At 47.6% G+C, this 22,356-nt stretch overlaps 1 protein-coding gene across 2 annotated transcripts in view; it reads right to left on the bottom strand.

The window, feature by feature from the left end:
• Positions 1-13,603, bottom strand: part of suclg2 (succinate-CoA ligase GDP-forming subunit beta) — a 73,324-nt gene extending 59,721 nt beyond the window's left edge. For both annotated transcript variants that reach the window (XM_035520438.1, XM_035520439.1), the window contains exon 1: positions 13,510-13,603. In XM_035520438.1, the coding sequence (XP_035376331.1) occupies positions 13,510-13,581 (72 nt within the window). In that variant the 5' untranslated portion in view covers positions 13,582-13,603. The remainder of the gene's footprint in view (positions 1-13,509) is intronic.
• Positions 13,604-22,356: the final 8,753 nt, after the last annotated feature.

Genomic DNA, 22,356 nt, shown 5'->3' with positions numbered 1-22,356 from the left:
CTGCAAAACTTTAAATTGGACCAGTTCACCCTCTCTCTCTCTGCAGACAAGCTTAAGGCATGCCACTACCACAGAAAGAATCTTGTTCTCGCCGATGTCAACACTAACCGGACCTATCCGGGGTGTTTACACTGGTGTTTACATCCCAGTTTGACAGGACTGGACTGCGTAGACATTCTGCTGGCCTGCAGAGAAGGTCTGTGTTTACACGGACAGCTTTTATCTCTGCTGGGTTGCTCGTGAGATATTCACTGTCTGATGCCAGGGAATTTCCTCCACGGACAAAGGAGCTGAGGTCACAGCAGAGGTCACGGCGGAGGTCAGCCCCCGTCTGCTGTGAAAACATCACTCTGACGCTGGGGATGGTGACAGTTTTGGCCAGCGAACAGCCTCCAAAACCTGTGGAGAAGCCTTTGTATGGGGAGGACTCTTACAGGGACATGGGAATTCTGGGAATGTGGGCACTGAAGGCTCCAACTCCACGCGAAAGGAGTGGCCTTCGTGAACAGCTACACGCTGGATGCAGCAGACTTCACGAGGTTGGGGGGGGAAAGCTGCATATTCTACAGAAACGGCCCTGATGGCAGCAGCGGCGGAGAAACTTCATGCTGCTAAAGCTGCCAAACAGTCATCTGTTTTGATTCTTCTAGACCTTTCAGCAGCCTTTGACACAGTGAACCACAACATTCTTCTCTCTGTTCTTTCCAGGCTTGCTGTGACTGGCTCTGCTTGGAGATGGTTTCAGTCCTATCTGGATGGACGGTCCTATCAGGTGACATGGAGAGGATCCACATCCAAACCGTGTAGACTCTCCACTGGTGTTCCACAAGGCTCAGTACTGGGCCCCCTTCTCTTCTCTTTGTAGACTCGTTCTCTTGGTGATGTATCACCATCTTCTCATGGTTTCTCCTACCACTGCTATGCCGATGCCACTCAATTATTTCTTTCTTTTCCACCCTCTGACACGCAGGTCTCCAGATGTATCTCGGCATGCTTGACTAACATCGCGTCATGGATGACAGCTCACCACTTGAAGCTCAACCCCAGTAAAACTGAGCTTCTGTTCATCCCAGGCACTCCCAACCCTTACAATGACCTTACTGTTTCCTTTGAGAACTCCCTGGTATCACCATCAGAAGCTGCCCGTAGCCTGGGTGTAACTTTTGACAACCAGTTGTCAACTCATATTTCTAATCTAACCCGGTCTTGCAGATTCCTCCTTTGTAACATACGAAGGATTCAACCCTTTCTTTCGCAGGAGGCTACCCAGGTGCTTGTGCAGTCTCTTGTGATCTCAAAGCTAGACTACTGCAACTCGCTACTTGCTGGTCTTCCTCTAAAAGCCATCAAACCTCTACAACTTGTCCAGAATGCAGCAGCACGACTGGTCTTCAATCTTCCAAAGTTCACACGTTACTCCACTGCTGCGCTCCCTTCATTGGCTCCCAGTAGCTGCACGCATCAGATTTAAAACCTTGATGCTTGCCTACAAAGCCAAAAATAGACCAGCCCCTTCATACATGAGGTCAATGGTCAAAGCCCGATCCGTACCTCGAGTACTTCGAACCTCAAGTGCGGCTCGGCTTGAAATACTTTGCTTCAGGTCTCATGGACGACAAGCATGGAGACTATTTTCTATCCTGGCTCCAAGATGGTGGAATGAACTCCAGCTTGCTGTCCAGACAGCAGAGTCCCTTGCAGTCTTCAAACGCAGACTGAAGACCCATCTATTCATGGAATATTTAAAGGACAACTGACACTGCTCCCTTATTGACTGACTAATTTAGTACTTATTGTAGGGTATTGTTTATTACACTGATGTTGTTTAACACACTCTAGCACTTATTGTTTATTGCACTTATCATTGTTTAAGATAGACCTTATATATTTTGTACTTCTAGGTATCAGCATTGATCTCTGTATTCTACTGTATTCTAGTTCATTGGTACGTTAAACTCTAACCTACAGTACTGCACTAGGATATTCTATGAGTAAATGACAAAGAACATTTGTAAGTCGCTCTGGATAAGAGCGTCTGCTAAATGCCGTAAATGTAAATGTCCTAGAAAGAGGGTGGAGCATAGCCCTGGACACGCCCCCACAGCAGGCTTGACTGTGGCGGCACACCTGTCCCGTGCCCCACACGTCTGGACTGAATCACACAGGTGGCTTGTTAGTGATTCTTCTTTCTGTCAGTTCGTTTGGTCAGTTGATGATTATGACTGAAACCAACACCGTTCATCCAATTATTGTTCTGCTCTTCAGTTTTGAGTTCATATACTGGATAATTCCTGACTGTCATAAATTATGCAGTTTTAAAATAGTTAAATAGTTCTTTTTTTTTTTTTCTCCATACAAAGGCCAGATGTTCTACACATTGCTCGTTTTCACAAATCTAAAAAAAGGAGACATTCTATCATTCTCGCAAATCTATTCAAATTAAATATTGATTCAACTTTGATAAGCGACCGTGACAGCTGAGCCACTCTGTCACAATGGAAGACGTGTTAAAGAAAGGACTTGCTTTCTAACGTCGTGTTCTGTTACCCAGAGCCAAGCGCGCTGTGTCAGCAGTTTCCAGCATCGTACGACTGGCTGATGATGTGGTTAAAATGAGCTGTATGCCTTTCATGAAACTAGTTTGGTGTATTGACACTGTAATCTTGTGCAGATGGCAAAAACATTGTGCTATTAGATGGTGTCACATTTATAAGTTTAATAAATCGAAAATAACCTTCATAACTGGAGTGTTGGCAAAACTACTGCCTTCCAGTGTGGTGCACCAGTGTTACCAGTGAACTCACTGGGAGTTAATGGATTAAAATGTAACCCACACGTAACACAAAATAATCAGATTATGTAACTATAAAACAGTAATCAATTAAATTACATTACAGATACATTTTTCACACCCCATTCCTGTACATGGACATAACGCCCAGTGCGGAACCAGGATGGAGTGGGGACGAGATCTGATTGAGACCACCGACCCGTCCGGTGAGACAGACGTCCAGTGCCATACAGGCTAATCTGTGTAAATCAACGTGGAGTGGAAACTCGGAACATATTGCGGAGGTGAGGAAAAGGGCTTCGTTTTCCCAGATGTTTACATTCCCTTTCCTCCGAGTCTTTTTACAATGTCATTTACCTTCATTAATTACACCTGCAGACAGGGGCAGAAGGACGTCATAGCAACCGCTTAGCAAATATTAGCAGTAAATATCAAGTTTCTCGCGTGCTAAATTTAGCCCAACATGTGGCCCAGGAACGCTGGGAGCTGCGGAAACTCCGAGCAGAAGGTGTCGGGGGGCTGGAGCTGGCGGGGAAGCTGCGACCATGCCGTGCCCCAGGAGAGAGCGCTGGGAACGGGCACAGCGTGCAGACGCTCTCCCCCCGGGAGGCTGGTTCAACAGTAATTATCTTCATCGGCACTCGGGAGACTGCCTGGTGAGAGCGAGCCTGAAAACCGCACCACGTGATCCCGGATCAGCACGTGAGGAGATTAGTGAAGGCGGTACGACACACACATACACGACAACAACCTCTAGCACGAGCTCACTGACTGCAGAGAAGCATGCAGGCACAAACACACTGCACACGCGTGCGCACACAGCTTTCACTGATAGTGTTGTTAAAGGAGACTGCGACTCAGACTAAGACAGCCTTCAGGCAGGAGGTGGAAGGGATGCAGCAAAGCCCTGATTCATGAGACACAGAACGTCCAACCGGAGACCATATCAGCCGGGGAGACTCCAACCGGAGACCATACGAGACGTGGAGATTTCAATTTGAGACCATATCCATGAGCGCATCCATCTTACATGACCCCCCCCCCCCCCCCCCACTTCCATCTCTCCCTCATGGGGAAAGACTCCTCCCTCACTAACTGCCACAGATCTCGGTCAAGCTCTTGGACAGTCACGTTCCTGATGCTGTCAACAGACCCAGGGAAAGATCAGGCAAACAACAAACGGCAGACAACAACAACAACAACAAGTGAAAATCTCCATCCCCCATTTGCTCCACACCACCCTCCCGAACCCCATCAGGTCTTCTCACACACAGGCGGCGCAGGCTAACAGGTTAGGAACAGAGGCCTAGTTCATCAGAGAAACGCTTCTAACAGAATGCCGGATGTCCGTCATGCTGACGGCGGTGTGTTTTTAGCAGGCTATGAGCAGACGTCTGCTCTGGATCCGCTCCTGGACGGACAGCACGGGCAGGTCAGAAAGGAGGACCAGGTCCACCTAGTGTGACCGTCAGAGAGCTGGACTCACAGGGACCAGAGAACCAGATGTCCTGCTTGTGTCAGGACATGAGTCACTGTACGAACAAAATGATATTCACACACACAAAATCCCAACAACCTCCATAACCTCCAAAAATATTTCAGTCTGGCTTTACAGTTCCTCCCTCATTAGCATTAACGCAAACATCCGGAGTCCCGGGGGGCCTACATGCCCCAGCTGGATGAGATGGGATTATTTTTTTTTTGGGGGGGGGGGGGGGGGGGGCGCATGAGGAAGGGGTGCTGCAGCGGCGACTGTCAGGACGCTCCACTGGGCCAACACGGATGAGGGAATGAGTACTCCCGCCCCGGAAAGTCGGACACCCCCCAAAAAAAAATCCTAAAGAAGTGTGGAAAAGAAAAATTGAGGATGAGCTGTACTTTACAGGGCAAAGAGGACATGCGGAGCGTCTTCCTCGGCAGAACGCACAGCGTAATAAATAACGCGCACACAGTCCCTGAGGAGGGAGAAGCGTTTGTATTTATAGGCGCTTATTGACTTTACGAGGCGTCCTTACGAGGCGCGGGACGAGAGAGCCTGGCGGGACGCTCAGCGCAGCTGACGCAACCCTCCCGCGCGCTGAGCTAAAGGACGAAACGCACGGGCCGGTCTGAGACAGGCTCCTCCAACAAGTAAGAGTCTGACAGGCAGTCTGGAATGTTACACTGTCCGGAACGTGTGTGCGTGCGTGCGAGCGAACGAGCGAGCAGGGGAACATGCAGAGGGCAGATTTCTTAACAGGACAGCTTTCCCAGAAGACATGAGCTCATATCTGGGTGTGGCAGGCACCTGTGGGTGTGGCAGGCACACTGTCTACTGTTTTCATGACCGGCGACAGAGGCACTCATGTGGCACAGAGCGGTGCAGGTACAAAGAGGCGGGGTTAGTCTGATCACATGATCAGCAGGTGGGTTCAAATGTGCCCCTGCAATATTCATGGCAATATCCAATCAGATTAATTCCTCACGTTCCCACGGCGCAGCGAGCATGCAGGAACTACACCCTAAGAATTCACAGACAATATGTAATAACATAATAATAATAATAATAAAATTCACAGATAATATGTAATATCATTCTTGGTCCCCATGATGAGAACAACATTTATATTTACATAATTGTGATATGAGTATTAAGATCATTTCAGTGATAAATTTTCCAGGCATGACGACACTCCAACTGTGTAATTCATATTTAATAGACACAACAGAATTGTTTTCCTTATAAAACTTAGATCAGCTGTCTTTATTTAGCGACTGTTCGTGCTCAAACTCCCGCTGTGGGAGGCGGGTCACGTCTCTGTGTGCCTGTGAAAGGTAAGGCAGATGCCATGCTGCAGGATCGCAGACGTGGCTCAAAGCAAGCCTTTCATCAGTCCATTTTGAAGCTTGAGCCACAATGGTACCAGTTCAACCAGTTTGCTGCTGGCTCACTTATTTCTGTCCACCAAATATGCGTTAAAAAGCCACGTCCTACGAAATTAGCCAGACGGCGCGTTAGGTGGCTTTGCACAGTACACAGTTCCACGTTATAACATACACAGGTCAGGCATTACAGTGCGTCTAAAATGCCGCTCCAAAAAACACACGCTTGCGAAACTCGAAGAGCTGACTGAGCAACACTTTAGGAAGACCAAGGTCACAAGGTCGACCCCCAGATCATCACACGTGCCCATGTAACGAGAACTATGTATGGTTGCTCCACGGAAGAACACATACCGAATGCAGTAAAACTTAAACAGCACTCCCTCTACTGACAGAACAGGAGGAGCTCTAGTCTGAAGTCGCTCTGACGACATGCTACGTGTAAACGATACCGAGTTCACAACGATACCAAGTGTACAACGATATCGAGTGTTTCGGTGGACTGCAAAAGACTACAAAAGACAAAGACCTTCTACAGCAAAACCCTTCTGAAAAATGGAAACATAATGAATAAAAACATTCCATTAAGAACAATAGTCTCTTTACGAAGTGAGAGAGGCAAACCTGCAAACAATTACAGTTAAACTCAAAACTAGTAAAAAAAACCTACCACAAATAACAGTCTAATGGGAGAACTCAATACGTAAATGTGTTGCTTGGTATTTGTAGCATTAATCTGATACTGTGAGACAACTGGTTTTTAACAGCCTAAGCGCATCATAGTGTACTGATCCAGGATCAGTTATCTAACCCTCCATTCAAGTGTATTTGTTGGCAGAGGTGAAGTTCTTTTGCTTTGTAATAGTTATTGCGATTTCTGCCTTTGCCAGACAGATACGAAAACACGTCCTGTGTGTGTGTGTGTGTGTGTGTGTGTGTGTGTGTGTGTGTGTGTGTGTGCGTGCGCGCCGGCTCACTCTCAGATGAGAGTTCTGTGGGCGTTTTAAGAATCATGGCATTCGTACGATGATACAACAACAACAACAACAACAAAATGGTATAAATAACGCAAGACAAACTCATCATCTAAACGCACACGGTTCTCCAAAGGACTTTGGTTAAAATGTACTGCAAACACCTACCATTACAGCACATAATTACAAATTTCCACATAATTACAATATGACATTTCCCCTGTACCGCAGGCCTGTTCGTTGGGACAGGAAAGGTCAGGACTGATCCCAGTACTGCTCGTGACCTAAGGCCAGACTCAGGCAGTCGTGCCACGCGCCTCACTCTAACTTAGGGGTCACAGGCTGGCTCTGGGGAGAAGGAGAGAGGAGGCACTAAAAGCAGGTAAGCAGTCCAGCGTCCCCTCAAAGCAAATACAAGCCCATGGGACCACAGGGGAAGGTGCGCCGAGTCAGAGGTCAGCTCTGAAGAGGAAATATGACACAGAATACAAAAAAACAAAACAGCTTCAAAGATAGGTTCATAGACAAATACTCATGAAGTCTGAAAGAAACATTTAAAGATGAATACCCATATGATTAAACGTTTTGTGGTGTGTGGCATAAAAAAGTGCAAGTGGCTTCTTCTAAAAACAGAAAGGACTTAAAAATTCTCAACCGCCGCAAACCACGCGGGATAACCACACACACACACACAGAAACCATGCACAAGACAACCACACACCCACAACCGCGCAAAGCCAGCAAAGCCACGTCTTCCATCTGCTTCACCGGGTGAGATTTTAGGGACGGGTGGCTCCTGATGGTGGATGTTTGGGGATGAACGCTGCGCCCAGAGCTGGAGGAGGCCCTGCTGGATGTGGGCTGGGAAAGGTAGACTTTAATCCAGACAGACCTGAGAGTGGCGTCTGACGGATGAGCAAAAATATCTATGCAGGAGGAGTGAGGGAGAAATATCCTTCCCCAAGAAATTCCCCAAGATGAACCCCTTCTCCGCCAACGGCATGCAACGCTTGGACAGGGGACGTGTCAGAAAAGCAACTAAAGAGGGTTTCGTTTCTGGATTTATTTATTTCTTGGACTGTGATGGCAGGTGTAGCTAAATGGATGCGCTACCAAGCCCGTCTGTCACTCTGTAGAGTAATATTCACCCGCTACCAACATTAGCACAGAACAGCGAGAGAGACAGACAGACAGAAAGAGAGAGAGAGAGAGAGAGAGAGAGAGACAGACAGAAAGAGAGAGAGACAGACAGACAGAACCAGAGAGAGAGAGAGAGAGAGAGACAGACAGACAGACAAACAGAGAGAGAGAGAGAGAGAGAGAGACAGACAGAAACATACAAGCACTTTTCTTGTTAAGGGAAAAGAAAGTTTTCGCATGCTCATGAAAGAAGACTTACAACTATGTACTGACCTCTCTCTCTCTCTCTCTCTCTCTCTCTCTCTCTAGAGACAGACAGCTGTTGAAGAGAGTTCAAAACAAGGGGCGGTTAGGCCTTCGGGATTTCACCAAAACCCTGAGGAGAAACCGGAGCTACAGCAGGCTAGACACACTCATAACACGATGTCCCGTTACCACAGTAACGAGGTGGCAAAGGTTTCAAACGCTAAACTATGACAATTAGTCTACGTTCAGTCGGTGCGGTACTGTAAATACGAGACCAGCCCTTCAAACGCTAAACTATGCCAATTAGTCTACGTTCAGTCGGTGCGGTACTGTAAATATGAGACCAGCCCTTCAAACGCTAAACTATGCCAATTAGTCTACGTTCAGTCGGTGCGGTACTGTAAATACGAGACCAGCCCTTCAAACGCTAAACTATGCCATTAGTCTACGTTCAGTCGGTGCGGTACTGTAAATACGAGACCAGCCCTTCAAACGCTAAACTATGCCAACTAGTCTACGTTCAGTCGGTGCGGTACTGTAAATACGAGACCAGCCCTTCAAACGCTAAACTATGCCAACTAGTCTACGTTCAGTCGGTGCGGTACTGTAAATACGAGACCAGCCCTTCAAACGCTAAACTATGCCAACTAGTCTACGTTCAGTCGGTGCGGTACTGTAAATACGAGACCAGCCCTTCAAACGCTAAACTATGCCAACTAGTCTACGTTCAGTCGTGCGGTACTGTAAATACGAGACCAGCCCTTCAAACGCTAAACTATGCCAACTAGTCTACGTTCAGTCGGTGCGGTACTGTAAATACGAGACCAGCCCTTCAAACGCTAAACTATGCCAACTAGTCTACGTTCAGTCGGTGCGGTACTGTAAATACGAGACCAGACCCAGGCTCCATGTGGCCAGATCTGGAAGGCCACTGCTCTCATCTAGGAAAGACTTTTCTACTTAACGCTGATCATCGTGACAAAGCCGGAAACCGCAACGGCTTTTCCTACGGCTCAGGAAGGCGAGGGAATTCTCCTGTTCTTCAACGTGTAGTAAAAACACCACAGACGAACGCAAACGGGCCTTCATTGATCAAAATCTGCGTGACTACTACTGGAAGGACGGCCGATTCAAGAGTCACTCCGTAACAGAAGTTAGCCACCTCTCCCACATGCTGGTGAGCTGCGGGAACTGAGCGGAGGCCGTGCTGCCACTGTCTCGCAGGGCTAAGATCCTCATTACCAGTCAGAGCCTGAGCACAAACCCTTTGAAATGACTCCACTTAATTAGCACCTCCGAGTGGTCTCACGGTTAATTAAGTGTGGAGGTCCTATGGGGACGTATGGAAATATACAGTTTTTTTAATTAAGTTTTTTTTTTTTTCTCTTCTTTTTTAAACACATACCTGATTGAAACTAATTGATTTGCTTTATTCTGGGTCTTATTCTTCTCACTGATCTTCAAGACCAACAGGACACTCGGTATCCCAATAAAGGACCAGACACGACCCACAGTTCGACGCGTTTCTGGAGGGTGTCAACTCCGTTACATCGGTTTCTCTTTCACCCCACTGACAGCAAAGAGCTTCAAATGCAAAACCCAAATTCCCGCGCATCCAGATTTCTCACTAATGCGGATGTTTAGTCAACGTCAGTGTCGCGACCGCGACAGGCTGACGGCCTCCCAGCGGCGCCACGGAGAAGATGCTCTGTGGCGTCCCACTTTGACTCCGCAAGTGGCACGGTAACGAGTAAGTAATCACCCAGACAGTGACGGAGATGACACGAGCACTTAATGAGATGAACGCTGAGACACGCCGAGAAATTCTAATGCCCAACGTAAATAAACCGAAATGAGTCACGCGCAATTATCTCTCTCTCACACACACACACACACACACACACACACACACACACACACACACACACACACACAATCACTGATAATGAAGATCAGATATTCTGCTACACCCACAAAAGTCCCCCTGACTGAACGGAACTGTCTGGCGTTAATAGAGCAGCCCCTGTTCCCCCTACATAACCTAACGAATTACACACCCAGTTAAATGAATTAAATAGAAATAACATCATAATGAACAAACCTTTATCTCTCCCAGTGCACTTCTCTCTCTCTCTCTCTCTCTCTCTCTCTCTCTCTGTGTCTCTCTCTCACTCTGTCTCTCTCTCCTGGGACTTCAGTTGACCAAGGTCACATTGAAGCAGTGATGAGCAGCACTTGAAGAGATGACGAGAACCCTCTGACATGTGCCGACGTGTGTGTGTGTGTGTGTGTGTGTGTGTGTGAGAGAGTGTGTGAGAGAGAGAGAGAGAGAAATCAATGGAGCATGCTACAGGAGTCAGATGAGAGAGCTCGGCATTGTGGGTAATGTGTGTGGAAAGGGCGTAATCTCCCTCCGACAGGCTGAGAGCAGAGAAAAGTCTCCACAGATGTGACTTATCAATTAGCACACTTAAGGGACATTAGACAGGACAACGGGCTGGTGTCAGTAGTTTGAGTGTGTGTGGGTGTGGGGGGGGGGGGGGGGTTGTATTTCTGCAGGTGGGCAGGAATGTGTATGGATGTGTGTGAGCAAGTGTATGCAAGCGTGCGCATTTGTGCCTTGCGGCTCTACGTGTTACAACTCTCTGGCCGAGAATCTCGAAAAAACACCCCACAATGCCGAGCGCAGCGTGCAGAGAGCCAGCACGGGCAACTTCACGAAGACCTTCATCCCAAAACTCTCCACACTCTGCACCTCCTACACACCACCTGCCAGCTGCCAGGTTTAGCCCGCATCAGCTCCGAGTCCTCTCCAGCTCCAGCACCACTCTTCACATTGTTACTGACAAACCATGGAAAATCGGATTGGTGCATGTGACGGACGGTCACACTAGACAAGACCAAATCAGCCGCCAAACTGCAGACCTCAGATCACACACACATCTCAGAGTACTGCTCCACAAACTACACAATAAAAAACACGAGACACAGAGAGAGAGAGAGAGAGAGAGAGAGAGATGTTGAAACTTGGGTTTCAATATTACCACGCCTAATGACCTTGGCCAACTGAGGTGTGGTGTTTGAACACTTGGTCACTGAGCAAAAGTTGTATCATCTACTCAGAAGCCATCGAGCTCAGAGACCTGGACATCAAACCATTTTCCCAGTCTGACATCTACATCCTAAACTCAAATGAGCTCCCTGCAGATGAGCATGTGGTGCCATGGCGATATTCCGGCTGTGTTCCTGAACTCTGCACTAATTTCCTACTACTGGAACATTGATCCCTGAGATGCTTACTAAAGCCCTGATATTCTGAGAAACTAAAGACTAGCACCTCAGATCTTAAACCCCATCACTGCGTGTCCTTTATAAGACCCTGTACACCCGCGCCGTGAAACCTGCTGTGAGGGGGTCTAGTATTGCTAGGTGGAGTTTAGGACCCAGGGTCTGTAACTGCACTGGCCTTCACTCACACGTCCCCCCACAGCACGGACACCAGCACGTTCTGAGGCAGGTGTGACATGCACAAAGCATGAAGTGATTTCTCATGATCAGAGGCCTGACACACACACACACACACAGACAGACAGACAGACAGACACACACACACACACACACACACACACACACACACACACACACACACACACACACGTTTCAGTAGCCTGGCTTCATTACTAGCTACTAACATACAGTGTGCGCACGCATGTGTGCATGGTTGTGTGTGTGTGTGTGTGTGTGTGTGTGTGTGTGTGTGTGCGCGTAAAAACAAGTACGTGACTGCGTGGGATGAACTCAGCATAAGACATGGAGTATAAAGTGACTGCGGCCGAGTTTGTCGAGAAAAGCACATGAAAGGTGAACACACACTTCTGTGTTCGAGCCGTAAAAGGTGCTCCAGTCGTAGGAGTAAACAATCAGACATCTTCTCTGTCTGGTAAAGGCCAAACCAACAGTGCAAACACCCACAGGCACAAAGACTCAACTGCACAACGCAAGCAATGCTGGACTCCGTGTGCCTTTATGAGTCCTATTAAATAATAATAACAACAAAAAAACCCTACACAGCGCAACTTCCATTTTTCTTATTTCAGAAACGGTGTTGGAGGCAGTGTGGTTGTTTACCTCAACCGCTCAAAGCACCAATAACACACAGGCACCGAGGTTTCCTCAAGTTGATGACTTTGTTTCAGCACTGTGCATAAAAATAAAAAGAGTTGTTTGTCTTTAACGCAGTGCTTTAGCTGTATGGCAAGCCATGTATCAGGAGCAAAGCCCACCGGATGTAAAACCACAGAGTGCACCTTTAAATGCAAATTAGACAAGCCATGTTGGTCACTCTGACAGGAATGATTATTACCTGAACTTTGGCACCTTAAGCAGCAGTTTAACATGCACCAGCTCTGTTCTCAGAACAAAATAAGTGATGAGAGACAAAGTCCTCTCTGTACTCTCAACAAGAACGGAGGACTGACCTGACTCTGGAGAAACAGAACCCCAGTCTGATAAAACCCAACCCAACATGATACTGTACCGGTTACTGTGGTCCACACTGTCTGTGGCAACACAAAATAGTTAACCTAAGAAAGCTTACGGTTGGTATGCCAACACTGACACACCAAGTGCACAAAGAGTAGAAGTTAAAAAGTCAGTTCAAGTATTGTACATTCAACGACACACTGTAGTTTTTAATGGTGAAACTTCACCATTCTCCTCCAGTCTGACAGCACTGTTAGCAAAAACATGACGTTTTGTACGGCTGAAACGCGGAACAATGTGCAAACGAGAAGAAAGCAGGTCGGGAGGGGAAATTTCCAAGCTGAAAGTTTAAAAAAAACCATCATGTTGCAAGAAGAGAAAACACACACACTGCATCTGATCAAAGGCTCACAGGAGCAGGACTTGGGCAAGTTGGGAAAGGGGGCGGCGCTTACAGACCAGGGAACCTGTACACTCTTGACTCGGCACTCAGCGCCTGTAGGTGAGCAGCGCGAGTGACCTTTGTGCCACAGGCCGAGGGACGCTGAGTGAGTGTGAACTTTGGGCACTTAAGAGACAGAGAAACACGGCATACACGGTAGACTGCTACTGGCCGAGCCCGCGTGGGAGAGGCTTCCTCATCACAGAGAGGTCAATGTGTGCACAGCACGAAGCAGACGGCCGGCAGTCAGACCGACCGGCAGACAGACAGACCGACAAACAGACAGACAGACAGACAGACAGACAGACAGACAAACGGACGGACGGCATGTTCTGGGCACCAAGCTGAAGAACGTGCAGAAGGTTATGATTACAGAGCTAACATATGACAACCATGCGCAAGAATAAACATGACTAAAGCTAGCTGGCTAGCTAGCTCGCTCTCTCCCTCTCTGAGACAAGCCAAGACGCTTAGCTCAAATATCCCGTCAGAAGCACTCGCAGACGTCCCCTCTCCCGCCGTCCCCACGCTGTCTGGCCGCTGCCCGACTGGCGTTAGCCGCCGCGCGTTACCTCGGTCCCGCGGAGCAGCAGCCGCGCTCGCACAGCGGCGCGGGTCGTCGTGGATGTCACGGATGCCGCCATGTTGAACCGGAAACGAGTGCAGTGCGCGTGGCCGAGGCTGCGGATGTGCTTGTGTGCGTGTGCGCGCGCGCGCTGATCCGAACGGAGCGCGGAGCCGCACGCTCGCCTCAGCGGCGCGCTTTGTAATTGTGAAATGTGTTCAGTTGTTTGTTTATTTGAAATGACGCTTTTTTTTTAGGTGTATGCGTTTTATCGTCTTAATGGGATATTTTGTTTGTTGTTGTTTAAGTGTTCTTTTTTTGGGGGGGGGGGGGGGCTGTACTGTTGTGTCCATATTACAAAATAAAACGGAATAATTAATAATACGATGAAGTGTGTCAGTACCACATCGTCGATCTTTGACATTTACTGTAATTTCTTAACTTTATCTGATCTCTTCGGAATTTCTCTCCTTTGTCACGTATTATGAGACAGACTTTTGTCCCGTGGACATCCTGTATTCTTTGTCACGTATTATGAGACAGACTGTTGTCCTGTGGACATCCTGTATTCTTTGTCACGTATTATGAGACAGACTTGTCCTGTGGACATCCTGTATTCTTTGTCACGTATTATGAGACAGACTGTTGTCCTGTGGACATCCTGTATTCTTTGTCACGTATTATGAGACAGACTTGTCCTGTGGACATCCTGTATTCTTTGTCACGTATTATGAGACAGACTGTTGTCCTGTGGACATCCTGTATTCTTTGTCACGTATTATGAGACAGACTTGTCCTGTGGACATCCTGTATTCTTTGTCACGTATTATGAGACAGACTGTTGTCCTGTGGACATCCTGTATTCTTTGTCACATATTATGAGACAGACTGTTGTCCTGTGGACATCCTGTATTCTTTGTCACGTATTATGAGACAGACTGTTGTCCTGTGGACATCTTCTCTCTGGTGTCTGCTTTATTGCTGCATTCTGATGAGTCATTCTCCGCATATATAGGAGTCATAATAATAAAAACAGGAGATGAAAGAGACATGAGAAAATTGTGAGTGAGAGTGAATGCTTTGGTACCAATCTACACGTGTAGCAGCTAGGAGGGCAAATAAGCTATTTTATTAAAGAAAGAAAAATAAAATATTTTGTGAAATAAGATATTTCTAAGCCAGATAGTGGCTTAGAAATGACTACAGACCTCAATTTAAATGCAGTGAACCGGGCAGGTACAAACAGCTTGTGCATTATTAGCGTCCCAAAGCTAATATTTCTGAAAGGGCCACCTTTCACAAACAAATTGAATCAAAAAGCAACAGTAACAAACACACTGTCACACACCCTGGTGCAATATGTACACATGCACCCCTTAGAGCAGTAAGAGAAAGTAATATTCTCTCTCTCTCGCTCTCGCTCTCTCTCTTTCTCTCTCTCTCGCTCTCTCTCTGCTCTCTCGCTCTCGCTCTCTCTCTCTTGCTCTCTTTCTCTTTCTCTCTCTCTCTCTCTTGCTCTCTTTCTCTCTCTCTCTCTCGCTCTCTCTTGCTCTCTCTCTCGCTTTCTCTCTCTCTCTCTTGCTCTCTCTCTCTTGCTCTCTTTCTCTCTTTCTCTCTCTCTCTCTCTCTCTCTCTCTCTCTCTCTCTCTCTGTTTGTGTGTATCTCTCTCTCCTCTCCCTCTCCCTCTCTCGCCCTTGTGTGTGTGTGTGTGTGTGTGCTGTCTCTCTTCACTTTCTCTCTGCTCCCCTGTCTCCCTCTCACTCTCTCTCTTGCTCTGTCTCTCTCCCTCTGTGTGTGTGTGTGTGCTGTTTCTCCTCACTTTCTCTCTGTGCCCCCCCCCCCTCTCTCTCTCTCTCTCTCTCTCTTGCTCTGTCTCTCTCCCTCTGTGTGTGTGTGCTGTTTCTCCTCACTTTCTCTCTGTGCCTCTGTCTCTCTCTCTCTCTCTCTCTCTCTCTCTCTCTCTCTCTCTCTCTCTCTCTCTCTCTCTCTCTCTCACTCTCTCTCTTGCTCTGTCTCTCTCCCTCTGTGTGTGTGTGTGTGTGTGTGCTGTTTCTCCTCACTTTCTCTCTGTGCCCCCCCCCTCTCTCTCTCTCTCTCTCCCTCTCTCTTGCTCTGTCTCTCTCCCTCTGTGTGTGTGCTGTTTCTCCTCACTTTCTCTCTGTGCCCCTCTCTCTCTCTCTCTCTCTCTCTCTCTCTCTCTCTCTCTCTGTCTCTCTCTCTCTCTCTCTCTCTCTCTCTCTCTCTCTCTCTCTCTCTCTCTCTCTCTCTCTCTCCCTCTCTCTTGCTCTGTCTCTCTCCCTCTGTGTGTGTGTGCTGTTTCTCCTCACTTTCTCTCTGTGCCCCTCTCTCTCTCTCTCTCTCTCTCTCTCTCTCTCTCTCTCTCTCTCTCTCTCTCTCTTGCTCTGTCTCTCTCCCTCTGTGTGTGTGCTGTTTCTCCTCACTTTCTCTCTGTGCCCCTCTCTCTCTCTCTCTCTCTCTCTCTCTCCCTCTCTCTTGCTCTGTCTCTCTCCCTCTGTGTGTGTGTGCTGTTTCTCCTCACTTTCTCTCTGTGCCCCTCTCTCTCTCTCTCTCTCTCTCTCTCTCTCTCTCTCTCTCTCTCTCTCTCTGTCTCTCTCCCTCTGTGTGTGTGTGCTGTTTCTCCTCACTTTCTCTCTGTGCCCCTCTCTCTCTCTCTCTCTCTCTCTCTCTCTCTCTACCCCCCCCCCCCTCCTTTGCCTTACTGTCTAGTTTTCATAAAGCTCTTGATTGTCTTAGAGGAAAAGTAGGAACATGGTGATCTGGAGACCAGTAGAAGCTCCATTTGAAGTGCTCAGTGTCAGCAGAAGTAGGAACAGTGAACCACTTTCCGACAGCATGGGGTCTCTGTCTTCTTCGCTGCCTAATTTTGTTTTTTTTTTTTCTTCCTGCACTCTCTGTGGGTGGGTTTGCTGGAATTTTATTCCGTTCTTCATGTTTATTCCTCACGCCCTTCGCACAGTCCTGCCAGTGGCTGTTTAATAGGCTGAGATCCATATTTCTTTAAGTGGAATAGATGCATATGAAATGGATGCTGTGTGTGACATCTTCTCCGTGCGAGACCGAGCGAGGGCGGCCAGCCGTGGACGGAGCCACGCTCTGTTGGGAAGGTTTACCTTACTGCTCTGCAGAGCCACTGTTTTAATGCATGTGAATGCAGGACAGTAAAGCTGGTCTGGGTCAGGAACCCCCCACATCAGTTTAACTGAATTCATAACAACATGTACAGTTAGAAAAGGTCAGTTGGCTAAACTATATACATGCTACTGTAGAACTGTATATACATGTCTAAATTAACTAAAATAAAGCTTCTGAAGATGAAATTTTACTCTGACATTTATGTCTTCACCTGACTTCGACTGCGATCCTGTGTTGTGTAACTGTGTGACTCGTGCTTAAATCAAGCGCACACATCCAGAAAAACATTCCGCTGAAACACAAGAACAATATATGAGGCAGCCTCACCAGTGATCCATGTGTTTGAGGACGGCTCTGCATGGAAACCGTCCTGGGTCACCCTCTCTGTAGCGAGTGCTCCAGGAGTCTGTACGAAGGGGCCAAGGGCTCTGTGCATTCACTGCAGGTCCCGGGCTCACACGCCCACCAGCAGAGCAGTGCTTGGGGTCTGGACTACAGCCTTGCAGAGACAAAGTGCTTCCAGGGTCACTCCTTACGAGTCAACAAGACTCTGACAGCCAGGAGCTGCTTGCCTCATTAGCTCAGACGAGAGAGAAAGAGAGAGACGTGGGGGAGGGTGGGGGGTCTGTATCTCCAAACTTTGCGAGATCCACACACAGCCTCTCAAAGGCAAATTTCTCTCTCTCTCTCTCTCTTTCTCTCTCTCTTTCTCTGTGTGAGTTTCTTCCACTTTCTCTCTGTTTCCCTCTCTCTCTGTCTCACTCTCTCATCTCTGTCTCTGTTTATCTGTCTGTTTCTCTTTCTCTCTCTCTCTCTCTCCCTCTCTCCGATTCTGAATTCTTGTCTGTCTTCTTCACCCTAACCCACATAACCCACAAACATCCCTCTTGCATCTTGCTGTAAACGGGTCCATTTACTTTCCCCCCCACACCACCACTTCCTGCTCCGAGAAGGAGGAGACGTCGTTGAGCTCTGTTGTGATGTCTATACTGCTATCTTTCTTTTTAATTTTCCCGGCACATTCCATCGCGGACGGGCGCTGCGTGGGGTCACATGAATATTTTTCGAGGTGCTGCAGGTCCTTTATCATTATTTTCCTCTGAAGGAGGAGTTTCTGTCCAGCTTCAGGATGTGTTCATCTGAGGCTTAAGGCAGGGTGTCCACGCCGGGCGTGAAGTGATAAGACTGCTCAGAATGTAACGAAGCCGACAGCTATGTCGGACAGCCGGGGAAGACCAGAGCGTAGCTGCGTCCGCGTTAGAGGGGTTGTCTCTGAGGAGTAATAAATCAAAATTAAATTGGAGGGAAGATAACGTTACGCTTTAACTAGATGCAGAGTGCTCAGAGGTAGGGACTGTGAAGGGTTGGGACAGCGTATCATAGAGATTTCTTTAATATGCCTGTGTGTGAGTGAGACAAGTCACAGGGAATCTAACAAATGTGCAAAATTGCAGCGATGATTGAAATTATTACCACCGGATAATACCAGTTAATGCTTCAGTCTTGTCATGGGAACCTTAATGCCAGACGCTTCAGCATCGTCATGGGAACCTTAATACTAAACGCTTCAGCATCGTCATGGGAACCTCAATACCAAACGCTTCAGCATCGTAATGAGAATCTTACTACCAAACGCTTCAGTGTTGTCGTGGGAACCTCAATACCGAATGCTTCAGTGTCGTCATGGGAACCTTAATCAAATTCACAGCACATCTGTTTTTTTTCTTTTTCTTTTTTTTTTCTGTAGCACTGATTTAAAACTCATAAACTTCTCCTATTTGTTCCACATGTTCTGTAGGACATAGTGTGTATGGTGAGCCACTATACTACAGGCTCCAGCTCCTTGGGTCTTGTTGATGTGACCTACAGTCAGTGTACCAACAACCTGTTTGAAAAACAGAATATGAATCATTACACCGTATTAAATGAAGTCACTAAAATAACAGATATGAAATCTTATCAAATGCAAATAAACAAACTGAAGACAAAACCTGCTTGTGTATTTTGCATGTATTTTTGCTCTTAAAGACAGGAGAAAACTGCATGTTTGCATGCTGGACCTTTGTGGTGAGGAGTTCTGAATCTTCTGAAGAAGTCCACAGTGTCTCTGGAGAGTAAAGTCCACCCAGCATGGCCCCTGGTTGTGATAGAGGTTAAACTCCACCCTGCGCGGCCCAACATGATGGCAGCATCCTGACCGTTATGACTCAGATCACCTGCTGTTCATTGCCCAGAAAACTCCAGAAAATGCCAGAATGAATTGCCAAGAAAATGCCAGCAAGACTTACGATGGCTATTGGGCACCAGTTAGGGCTGATTTCACCTAAAGAATTCCAGCTGGCCACAATTAGCTTTCATGCAGTATTAGTAATTATAGCATGTATTGGATTTAGTCCCAGAAATCTCTTGTTCTGTTCTGAGGTTTGTGGTTATGGCTTATTGTAGCAGCTCCAGCCCCAGCTATGGTATCATAGCAACAATGAGCTCCACCCACAAACATACCTACACATCTCTCTCCCTCCCTTTGAAATACTGGAATTTCGCCTTTCGCCATGCAGGCAGCTGTGGAGAACTGGTTACCAGCGACACACATGTGCCTTCACACATGCGACGAGGGCCTTGGTGTTCACGAGAGTTCAACGCTGGCCCGCCGTCACAAAGCGTGCTCACTAATGCTCGACATACTTCTCCAGTGCAGTTTGTCCTTTCTTTTGTGTTAATTGTTCTGAAAAAGGATGAGAAAACAAATCAAAGTACCAGGAAATGTCAGCACTCCTGTAGACCCCTGTCTGCTGTTTCGTCGCGAAGGTGACAACGAGCGCTAAGGTGAACCTAAGCTTCATTAAGTGAGGATTAGCACTCGGCCAAAACTCTAAAATGCCAACACCTGGATGGGTGAACATTTGCAAGGCTGTTTATTTAGTTATTTAGTTATTTTTGCTTTCATTGTCTTTCCCGATTGCTTAGACATCGTTATTGTGCAGAGGAGCCTCAGTGTCTTTTGCTACTGTTATTGTTATTGCTGCAAAAATTGAAACATATTTCACAGAAGCCGAGTGTCATTACAAACTCCTTAAAGACCCTTCCCACGGTGCTCCGTCTCTGAGCACGAACGCCAGTATAAATACTTGTGCTTTTTTCAGCATGATTAAAACCGAATGTTCTTAATAATTATGCATATTATGCAGAAAATACAGAAAATACATAAAAATGTCTCTAACGAGACAAACCTTAATGAGATTTCCTCCGCAGTCATGTGGCAGTGCTAAAACAGAAGGGACAAACAGAGGTCAGAAGGTCATTTGGCGTCTAGGATATAATGCAAAGGACCCCAGTCCAGTAACGCTGCTTTAAGTGTAACACGTGCACATGTGTTTAGAGGGAAAACTCTACAGTGGTGCCTAAACAACAGACTCATGAATTTCAGTAGACATCCTCTCATTCTCGGTCATGGAGGGAAAAACATAAGGGAAGCTCAGGAAAGGAAAGAGAGAGTCTTCTCTTTCTCTTTCTCTTTCTCTCCCTCCCTCTCTCTCCCTTTCTTGCCAGGTGTGTATCTCAGTCTGTGTTATTTCACAGTAGCCTCCGTAACTCCGTACAGTTCCTGGACATTCCCCATCTCTTATGTCTATGGGAAGAACAGCATATACACTGTGGCAATTTTGTTCCCAGTTTATTCCCAGTTAACCAGTGCCAAGAGTGAACCAAGAGTGAAAATCTTGTCTAAAGCTTGTCTGGTATTTTGAAGACAATGTTTCATGCTGAGGGAGAATGCTCATGAAGTTGGAGTTTGATTTCACCTACAGTACATGAGGGTTTGCAAAATGTGTGTAGAGATTTGAAAATGTTTTAGGACATTTTGGAGCAGAGAAGTGTGTGAAAACAACCGAGCGAAGGTTTGTGTGCTCTGAGGGCGGCAGTGAAGAGATGGCAGGGCCTCGGGTCGAAGTGGTAGTGTCCAGGCAACGGGAAGCAGACAGCGGAGGAGGAAGGCGTGTGTGATCAGACCCATGCAGGAGGACGACATGACAGAGAGCGCGAGAGGGAGGGAGAGAGAAATAGAGGGTGAAAAGAAAAAACAGAGAATGACAGAAGGAAGGAAGAAAAGGAGAAAGCGAACAGTTCCGACTCCGTGCCGGAAGGCGGTGGTGAATCACTCGGCCTGAAGGCGTTGTCGGGTGGAATCTGACAGCTGGGGAGCCATTCCAAAGCTGGTCACAAAGCCGTAATCTTCCCAAAGGCACCTAATCTTTCTCTCTCTTTAAACAAAAGCTCAGGGTGTCATTCACCTCGCCTGCACGAAGGAGGCCAACCTGAATAGCACAACCAGACAATGACCAGTGTGCGAACGCAGAACGCTGGGGTGGAGACTAGGCAAGGGGTAGACGGACGACCTGGTTGCTTAGCGCCAGGGTCTCCATCCTGGTTGCGATCTAATGAGGCACTTGACACCATCCTGACTGACTGGTTTATGCCAGAAGTACAGAAAAATCACTGGAATGCACGAGAGAGTAACTGTGGGGTATTTGTGCATTTCAGACTTACACATGTACATTGTGACCCATAATTAGTTCACTCAGATGGTTTAAGGGAGGAAGACTGTGTGGAATTTGAGATCCTGTCTGCTAGTTTTAATAAGCAACTGTTGTAAATAAATAACGCGTGCAGGGAAGCGTCAGGATTGGAGACTAAAGCACCTGCTTTCCATGAATCACGGAGGTGATTATATCCAAACATGGCAGGTCAAAATAAGTCTTAGTGTGCACGCTTAACACAGGGGCCTCCAGGGCCCAGGAGGCCCCGCGCCGCGTGCAGGCCCCCGTCAGGCTGACGGGAAGAAGCGCGCAGCGCACCATTAACCTTGCTTTCGGTGGCCTGCGTGGAACAGCTCTCCTGCTATCTTAAGTCCCCATCGCTTACGGACCCCTCAGGGGACCCGGAGCTAATTAACCTTGTGGAGACGCGTCAGCTGCAGAGGACCTGGGGCAGAATGCCAACCGAGCTCTCAGACAGACATTAGATATAAGATTAACACGTCCAAGTCTTAAGCAGCCTTTCTGACACAAAACCAATATTTGTGTGTGTAGGCAATGCGAAGACGTCCTCCGCCATGAATCCTAAGTAGCATTCCGGTTTCTGGGAGGTGAGAATTGCTGTGAAAGGAGCACTGTACATGGGGTGTGGCACGTCTGCTAGGACAACACACAATGTGGCTGGAGGGGCGCAAATGAAGAATGGCACCGCTTGAGGGCAGAGTTTATATGTGTTTTGAGGGCGGGGCTTTTGAGGGCGGGGTTTTTATGTGCTCTGAGGGGGGTTTGTGCTTTGAGAGTGGAGTTTTATGTGCTTTGAGGGCAATGTTTTGTGCCTTGAGGGCGAACGTTTGTGCTTTGAGGTCTGAGCACAGGGTGGTGGACGTCTGATGGAGTCTGAGCACAGGCTGGTGGACGTCTGATGGAGTCTGATGGAGTCTGAGCACAGGGTGGTGGAGGTCTGATGGAGTCTGATGGAGTCTGAGCACAGGCTGCTTGACGTCTGATGGAGTCTGATGGAGTCTGAGCACAGGGTGGTGGACGTCTGTTGGAGTCTGAGCACAGGGTGGTGCACGTCTGTTGGAGTCTGAGCACAGGCTGGTGGACATCTGATGGAGTCTGATGGAGTCTGAGCACAGGCTGGTGGACTTCTGATGGAGTCTGAGCA

The sequence above is a fragment of the Electrophorus electricus genome, chromosome 20 (assembly GCF_013358815.1).
Source record: "Electrophorus electricus isolate fEleEle1 chromosome 20, fEleEle1.pri, whole genome shotgun sequence".
NCBI classification, from domain to species: Eukaryota; Metazoa; Chordata; class Actinopteri; order Gymnotiformes; family Gymnotidae; genus Electrophorus; species Electrophorus electricus.
Note: the sequence above shows the minus strand (reverse complement) of the source record. Positions and strands in the feature narration are given on the sequence as shown.